Below are 9,412 nucleotides of genomic sequence, written 5' to 3' on the forward strand. Positions count from 1 at the left end.
CTTGCACTGTAAAAATTAGCACATGGGGTGTTGCATCTTCAACGCCAGCTCTCATTGTCCTGCAGAAAAGCAGTCAACTAGTTGTTGCAACAGAGAAACAAATTGAGCTGACTAAAATATCACTAAAGGAAAGCAACCACGTGTAGGAGCTGTAACTTGTGATGAAGACTTCAGTGCTTCAGTGTAGTGCAGAAGTAAAAATGTGGTAAAAGGAAAACAAGGTGTTTTTTTTTGTCCCTTATTGTGTTTATGTCCAACTATCTCACTATCACAGTATTTCCAACCTAATGGCATTTTATTTATTACATCAATGTCACAACTGTAAGTAACACACAAGATGATTGTCAGTCATTAAGCCTGAGATTAGATTGCACAAATACCCTTTTTCCACCAGCATGAACCGGGTGCTAGTTCAGAGCCAGTGCTATTGCTGGTTCGGAGTTGGTTCGACTGGCGAGCCTTCTAAGAACCGGTTTACCTTTCCACTGGCTAGAGAGCCACCACAGAGCCAGGTCTTACAGCATCTGAATACGTCTCATTTCCCATAGCAAAGGTAGCGCGGCAGCGCCAAACACAACGGGCTTGTTCAGGATGCATCGGCGCCAGGCGGACCGATCGGCACGCGATACCGAAGCGCCGCGGGAACGATCAAAAGCATAAAGAGCCGTCTGCCTTCCAGACACTCCCGCGGCGCACCGGTGCCACGCGCCGACCGGACCATCTGAACAAGCCTAAACACCATCAACAATGGTGGACGTTGCGTTGCTGTTGATGTTCATGGCTTTAAGAACCTACATCGGCATCCAAACACAGCGAATCCAACGTGTTCGTGTTTAGCTGTTATTTCAAATATGGCGGTTAAACGTATTTTGTTGGTCACGGTAACCCCGCCCCCAGTCCCTGACACCGTTCTTACGTCTAGCCCGGCAATGTTTTGGTGCTACTTATGAACCACTTTTCCTGGTTCGGAGCTGGTGCTTTGGGTGTCAAAAGACAAAGAACCGATTTGAAACTAGGCTCTAGCTCCGAACCAGCACCCAAACTGCATTGGTGGAAAAGGGGTAAAAAGAGATCACATTGGTCAAGACCTCTGTCTCGGCCTGCAAGCAAATCATTCACACTTAAATAACTTACTACTGCTCAGTCATGACTGAATATGACACCACCAGCAGATAAAACAAGAGAGCATTTCAGTTTGATCATGTACCAGGTCTTTTATGATCATTCAAATAATGGAGGAAAACTATTAAAAGGGCTCTATTGGACCAGCTGACAGAGCATCACGTCCAAATATATAATCTATTCGGTGAAAGCACATCAAGACAATCCCTTTATCAGCAATGTAAAAAATTAGAAAAGCAATCTATACTAACAAATTGTCTGTTTTCATGTTCACCACATCGCATCATTGTATTTCCCATTAATGTAAAAGCCTCCACATGCATAGTATCACGGAGGATTCCAGTTTCAATCAATATAATCAATTTGTCCAAGGTATTTAACATTCAGGCACTAAATAAGGAACAGCTGCAGGTAGTATTATGAAGTGTCTGGCTCACCGCAGTGAAAATACCAGTCTTTTTTTTCTGGTGAATCGTTAAATCATTTTAATCAGTTGGATGTGCAAAAGTTGGATGTGATCTCTTTTTTTTTTCTTTTTTTTTGAGACAGGTTGTGAATTTTCCCAAAATACACTGGCACACGATTCCTTTTACATGCAGGCCACGACTTGTGCAGAGTCTTTGGTATTCAAACAGCAGGTTTAACGCTTGGTATTTGTTTGTCTAATCAACTCTCAGCCAAACACACAAATCTCTGCATTACAATAAAAATGTTCAATATGTTATCCACCATAAACCTTCACACTCTGTTGTTTATGTGCAAAAACAGAATCAAACAAATGGAGTATTAAGAATTACCTGTATAGCTAATAAGACTTTAGCAGCAGTGCTAGTGCTGCACACTTTGCTCCCTCTCAAGGACAAAAAAGCCATAGACCATTACCATCATCCACCATTGCTTCTGGTTCCTTCCAGGTAAGTGGGTTTAATGTGCAAACTGATCCCTAACCAGATTTCATGCTGACTTGCTAGAGGGTAAATTGAGTCAACAGGTCCACCTTTGTGTCTGTCTGTGACCCTATTACATTTGGAGAATTGATTTGACCAAACGCTTATGAATCACTACCCCCTTTTCTGCCCAAAGCATCAACCCTCTATGATTTAATTAGCTTTTACTCCTGCACCTCTGTGATTTAACCTTGCCTAGTGGGTATTTTTATTGGAGACACATCACACTTTGAGATGAATAAAATATATGCCTACATACTGTATATAAACTCTGGGTATCTACCTATGAGGGTGCTTGAGTGAGGATGAAGAGAGAATAAACATATTTGGTGACTGATTATCCTTTAAAATAATAGCGACGTTTTTATGGCATTACAATATTCAGTTCTTGTTGTAGCTTTAAATATCTTCCCATGCTAATGTTGAATAAAATTAGCACACTTCGGCCGAATACTGTACCTATAAGAATTTCTATCAGACAGTCTTACAAGAAGAAAATAATAGTATTGCAAATAAAGCAGAGATTAGCTCTCTTTAGAGTTTTGCACATACCTTGATATTGATAGTAGACCATCAAAAGACTCGGCTAATAACGCACTTAAGTAAGAAAAATCTAGTCATTGTTCCCATGTTTATTTTTGGGTGTGACTGAAAATACAAAAAGTTATTTCCATTTCAACTGATGACAATGATGACATAATGTAACTAGGAGTTATTGAATGAATCAATTAATGTTTAATAAACTATTGCTCCACACTTTATGAATGAAGTGTGAAGTGATAATCATAAAACTGTTTTTCACTCGGCTCTTGGTCAATCGTGCCACCCAGATGTATGATATTAGATGTATGAGATTTTTTCATAGCGCAAGCGTTAAGGAAATATACAGGAAATAAATAATATTATTTCAATTTAAATAAATATCGTCACCACTTTTTCACAGTATGTAAACTCACAGGACATGACAAGTAATTCTCAAAGTTTAAGTTCTGTCACCTTTATGAGGTGTGTGATATATAAGACTGCTTGTTGATAGTAAGGGCTTGTTTAAATGCAGACAGGCCTTGAGGGGGTGGTGCAGGGTTCCTCCATTTGAACAGGATGTGGGCTGAAGGAGGATAGAGTCCAGAAGATAGTGATAGATGAAGTATGAGATAAGAAGTGTTATATTCTTTCTCCATCACAAAGCCACGGCCAAAACCAAAGATGATTTCAGCTGATTCATTCCACATGTGAAGGCATACTTCCTCTTTAGACTGGCAGCACTGAAAGAATATGCAATGTATGATAGAGTAACTGTGTAAAGATTTTGAAGATTTTGTTTCTAAAGGTCAAGGGAAAGGGATGTGATACATTTATGAATTTGTTGATCAGGGAAGTTGATAACACAAAGTAGCTGAGTAATTCAGATAGACTGTCTTTAAAATTAGGACTCAGAATTAAGAAAGAGGAACTTTAAGCAGATTGCATAAATGCTTTTCAGGTAACATATGGCACTATATTACATTTCAGCCGTTTTATTCCATGGTTAGTAAGATTTATGGCAGTTCTGTGACTCATCCAAACGAAACACAACAAAACACCAGGATACCATTTCACAAGAGTTAAAAGCACATTCAACAAACACCAGGATGCTATTACACAAAAGTTAAATGAACCAATGATGTTTTTGCTTCTTTCATGTCTATATATATTTGTTTTCACAGATCTTTGGCCAGTATTATGCTGGAGTGTAAGCCATTTAATGCATGGTAAGTGAATTGTCTGTTTCACACCTTTCATTTTAGCCACTTAATATCAATAGATAAATAACAAAACTGGAGCACAGATTTTGCAAAAATTGTTGACTTTTGTCTTTTTCCAGTTGCCTGTATAAATTCTTTGCTTGCAATATTATAGTAATGATGAAAGGTGCAATTTCGCGTGCTGGTACAGCACGACATAAAATCAATGCACCTCTGTAGTAAATGGTTTGATTTGAAGTAATGTAGTATGTATATAGTATTTTGAAAGATCTGAGAGTATGTGAGGGCTGATAAGTTAAGATGAATATCAGTTCTTTAGGACATGTGCACCATTTAACATACATTTTCCTTGGGAATGTTTTTCACAATGTTAGTCACTTCTCTTGTTCTTCTGGCAGGTTCTTTTGTGAGGTTCTACTGTGGGTTGGCTAATCTATATTAGACTTTCTCCATTATACTTTCTAAATGATTGATTTCATGCTGCAAGCACATATACATTTGCATATCCGCTTTGTTTGACTCTACAGTTCTCCATAAATGAAAGAAATCCCTATGAAAGCATTCACATTTATTAAAAATTCCCGATGCACTTCCAACAGTCAGTTACAGTGGTGATTATAAGAAGGCAAGAGCTCTCATATTTGTATTGGTGTGTTAGTTTGCATTATTGTCTTACTTGACATGTCACAATATTACATAACGTTCCGTTTAACTACAGTAGATCATTTAAGAGATCAGAAGCAGTTTAATGGGAAAGGAGTAGAAGAAATCATGAAGCTGTGATATAGATGGCAAAAAAGAGCATGGATGACAGTTTACAATATTAGAGAACAATATCTGTGCCCTAAATGAAAAGAGCTGTGCGGACAGGTTAAGACAGAGAATGAGTCACTTATGGCTGTTATTCAGGGCTGTGCTGCTGTTACTATAGACTGCACACACTCACACACACCTATATTTTGGAAGTGCGGTGTTTAGGACGTGGATCGACAGTCCAACTCGCGCGTGTCATGTGTCTACGTGGTTCATGCAAAACGCCTGTTGTGAATGGATTCGCATCATTCCAGGGTCGTTTATGAATGAAGTGTTTTTCGTATAAGGGAGAAACAAGGACAGGTTTGACGGCGAAGCACTGCTGGTGAACCCGCGCGCACCGGAGCGCATAGTTGGCTGACGTATCGGATTTTTTTGTCAGTTACTTTTCGGCCGTCAACTTGTCTCTGTGCCTCGGTCCTTTTGCGAAGCGCTCTCAGGAAACTGCTGAATCGGCTGAAATGGATATGTCTAAACGAATGCTGATTTTATGCCTAACCTGCTCGTTAGGACCTGTGAGTAGCCTATCAACACAGTTTTCCATGTAATTAGTCATCGACTAAAGGAAAGCTCTCAAGTAGGCTATTTAACACACCTAGTCCTCAAACAAATGGTCAGGTCCATGGATATAAAGATGTTTTTTTTATTTTTCTTAATTTCATTGAAATTGTTTTGCTTTTCAAATCTGAAGCCACGTTAAATTGTGCTGACAAAATAACAGACTTGGATAAACTGTTGCTTTTTTGCTCTTCTGTCTCAGAGCTACTGCTGCTGCTGTTTTCTTTCATAGAGCAGAATTTTGTAACGGAACCGATTTAAAGTACATTTCATGAGACTCTGGAGTATTTCATTGGCTTGTGCTTAGCTAGCTTGGGTAAGAACGCAATCGATGTAAACTCTCCTGCATTATCCGTCAGAAATGGATCACATTTAAGATTAAAAACTAGACAGGACATAATTATGTGGATTGGAGAGCTTCTCTTATGCACTGGAATGTTCTCTGACATTTTGATAAAACATAGCCTATTCAGCGGTATTAATAAAGCTTATTTATACATTTAAATAATAACCAGTTAGATTATGTGCCTTTGAGGAGATGATAGGCTATAATGCAAGCAAGTTTCAGTGGTCGGTGCATTTTGCTTCAAACAGTTTGAATTGCCATTTAAGGTCCAGATTTAAAAAGAAAGCATCTTCTGTAAACAGCATTTCCATCAAAATGAGTATAGAGTTGTTTATTGAATTAATTCAAATTTCCTTAGCTCTAGCCAGATGTAAATCTTATATGCTTATCTAGGATTTCAAAACATTTTAAAACGTGCCAAAATGTTAAAATGATGCTTTACCTTACATTTTCTTCATTATATTTATGATGCATCTCACATACAATTTTGTACAATTTGTGTTGCTAATGTTAGAAATCTGGTCATTCCTGCAGGTTAACCTGGGAAATCAGTCAGTATAAATCCTTCAGGTTTAGTGCTCCCGACTGATAATGCTAGTACAAACAGCATGCATTCACAGTACCAGTGTTACCATGGAAAGATTCCTCTGTACTCAAATGTAGCATGTGTTTGTTTACCATCTAAACTGGTTGTCATATTGTTAATCATGCTATTTGAAATAGTGAAAAGAATGATTTTCTTCACTTATTGTGACGCCATGGTAACAACCCTCATTTTCTTCTCTGTTCATCCTTGTGTCCATGTCAGCACTGTCCTTGATCACCGCTCCTTCCTCACTGCAGACAGTAGTGACTCACGTCTCTATAAAGTACAGCTTGCCATGCAACTGAATTTACTTCTGAATATGTCACCCCACGCAGTACAGTATATGATCAAAAGAATGCTATTGTTTGCTCTGGGCACATAATATAGAGAACTTGTGCTTTTAGCTGACATAACGTACAACATTGCACTTGAGCTAAAAGATAAAATGAATGGCACATATCTCAAAATGTTTGAAGATCGGTCCAGTACATCTGTCAGTACGTAGAAAGATTTAGATTGTGTTTTGTTTAGAAGTGATTTTAATAAAATTGATCATGATAACAGATGATATTCATCATAATACAAGTTAAAGGGGACACATGTTGAGGAAGGCGCTCATTAGCCTTATTTATGGGGCTATTGCCGTGCAAAGCAAGCTGTAAAACACTGCTGTAGATCACACATACTGACTGTTCAGGTAACAGAGTAACATTTGAACCATGGCCTTACTTTCTGTAAGCATATGGACAGGTTTGGGAGTAACCATAGCTCTGCAGTGAAATTTTGATTGATGCCACCTCTCAATGGCCTCATCTGCCAGAGTACCTGTCATAAATCTCACTGTCCTCTGGTGCTCTATGGAGGAATCCATGAAAGTGTTTTCTTATATAATACAACCTACATTTTTAAGGAAAATTGGATACAGCTGCAGAGAGACAGTTTTAAGACAAATAATTTATGTAGTGAATTTTTCCACCTTATAGATGTCCGGAGGTATTGACAGAGGTGAAAGGAGACATTATTAAGAGCTCTGTACAGTGCAGGTACTTATGCTACGCTTGTTAAATTTTGAAGGAACAACATGAATTGTCCTACCCTTCATCAAATCTCCATGACACTCAGGAAAAGGGAGAGGCAATGCCACATGTGCAACCAGTTCACTTCGTTCTCTTTAAAAAGTAATTATGTTTAGCTTGTAATGTGATCAAAGGTCTGTTGCTATTCAGAAATGTGATGTAATGTTCTCTGAAACTTCAAAAATGAAGATATGTTTTATTGCAAGTAAAACCTACCTCTTGTCAGAATCTTGTGATTGTGTTATTGATTTAAACAGATGCTGTCTGTCCAGATGTGTGAGGTCATGTGGGAGCTGGAAGCGGAGAAAAGAGAATGTTTGACCAAGCTGGAAAACATCACATCAGGTATGTACAGTGCATATAAGTCACTATATGACAACTGTAATGTATGCATATAAAGACACAATGATTTCTGTATATTGGTGATATACACTGTAAAAATATCCTGTTAAACACATGGTAAAAAAGCAACAGCTGTGGTTGCCAGATATTCACTATGAAAAGATAGTGGTATTGTTTCAGGTATTGCAGCATGACATATTGGTGTCTGTATATTTTACAACCATATGTTTCATTTCAAGGCATATGATGTTAATATACCAAGATCTGCTTTTTACCAAAAACGTTGGATACGCAAAGATTATGAATAGGAGAAAGTGCAATGTGCAATATGGTACAAAGTCTCGTCATCTAAATAAAAGAGCCAGTCGCTAATTGGTGAAGTGTTCATATCACTGCAGCTGCCATAGTTTGCATGGTGCCTAAACATGCTACTGAAGGAGCTGTATTTGCATGACTGAAATAGCTGCCCGAGAGGCATTTCAAAGATGGCCGCTGAGTGAAATGTCTTGCCTAAAGGGACTTTGTTTTTCCTTAACATGCACTGATATAACCACAATAATAATACAGGTGGTATTATAGAAAGCCACATGATGAATTAGAGTTCATTATAAGTCAGCTATGCATAAAACATGGCCAGTACTTGTATGTAGACTGTGTGTCATACATACAAAGAAAAAAGGGGAAAAAAATCCTAATGCACATGAAATTAAAATAACGTAACAAACTTTAAACTAAATAACAGAAATGCAACCCAAAATGCACATCATTAACAGAAATATAAAAGAAACTAAAATATTTATATAAAATCTATCTTTTTAAAATCTGTCTTTTTACAGTTTCTCACCATAAATTATATGTTTACTTCACGGCTATAATCATAAATAATTTGACAGTTCTTGTTTTATGTTAAAACATGTACAGTTTTTCAGTTTATGTGGTAAAGTAACTTACAGTTAACCAATTAAAATTTTTACAAGTAAGTTCTGTGGTTTTAATGCTAAAGGTCTTGGTTTTAAATGTGGTCTCTTCATCAGCTAGAAATAGCAGCACAGGAGTACTGTTAACATAGAGCAGCGTAAAAATGTGGATTATGAGGTTGGGCTAAAACTGCAAGAGCAACATTTTGAGTGTTTTAAGATCTGATTAAATGTGTATATAAAAAATATATAGCTGCTTATCTGCAAAAGTGTCAATATTTTCCCCTTATTTCTTCCCACAGACTGCAGTCAGCTCAAACCTCTCTTCTCATTACTGTAGATACTGTGAATTTAGCAGATAATTGTTGTTTTGTGTTTGTTTGTCTGATCAGGTTTCGGAAGAGGTTACAAAGGCATGCTGGTTAATTAGGCAGAAATGTCATTCTGTGAAGTGCGAGCTTCACAACATCAGTGTTTTTACTGTCGTTATCTTTATGATTAAATCAGTAGTGTTTCAGTGCACTGCCTCAGTTAGTTTTGCTTGCGGCAAGTAGATTCAGGTTTTTTCATCAGCCTACCCACAGAATTCAGTTCAGTTCAGGTTCGCACACTGTCACAATGCTTAAAGGCAGAGTAAGCGATTTCTGGTAGCCAATGTTGATATTTGAAATCACCAAAACAAACACGCCCCTACCCCAAAAGTAGAGCCATTTCCAACTAATGATGCTTATTTAAAAAATAACTGAAATAATATAAATAGCTTTTTTCACTTCAATATTATGATTCTGCTGTGATAACGAAAAACATGAAAAGGAGGTCAACAATGATATAAGTTTTATCCATAGACTGTATAAAAACATGGACGTAGTGTCCGGGACGTAACCCGTAGACTTCCGACGAGCGTTTTGAAGCCTAAAGTAGGCGGAGCCAGCCGACGCCATCTTGGCAGCGAGTCACCGC

The 9,412-nt window shown here is 37.8% G+C and overlaps 1 protein-coding gene across 4 annotated transcripts in view; it reads left to right on the top strand.

Annotated features, from left to right (window-relative positions):
- The first annotated feature begins 4,735 nt into the window (after window positions 1–4,735).
- Window positions 4,736–9,412, top strand: part of LOC107722634 (vasoactive intestinal polypeptide receptor-like) — a 34,466-nt gene continuing 29,789 nt past the window's right edge. The window contains exons 1-2 of one of the 4 annotated variants that reach the window (XM_016531083.1): window positions 4,736–5,142; window positions 7,451–7,538. In XM_016531083.1, coding sequence (XP_016386569.1) covers window positions 5,089–5,142; window positions 7,451–7,538 — 142 coding nt within the window. In that variant the 5' untranslated portion in view covers window positions 4,736–5,088. Of the gene's footprint in view, window positions 5,143–5,454; window positions 5,502–7,272; window positions 7,296–7,450; window positions 7,539–9,412 lie in introns of those variants that run through there. The other 3 variants (XM_016531084.1, XM_016531085.1, XM_016531086.1) reach the window with 3 other exon arrangements.

Source organism: Sinocyclocheilus rhinocerous, unplaced genomic scaffold (assembly GCF_001515625.1).
Source record: "Sinocyclocheilus rhinocerous isolate Xijiao unplaced genomic scaffold, SAMN03320098_v1.1 scaffold541, whole genome shotgun sequence".
NCBI classification, from domain to species: domain Eukaryota; kingdom Metazoa; phylum Chordata; class Actinopteri; order Cypriniformes; family Cyprinidae; genus Sinocyclocheilus; species Sinocyclocheilus rhinocerous.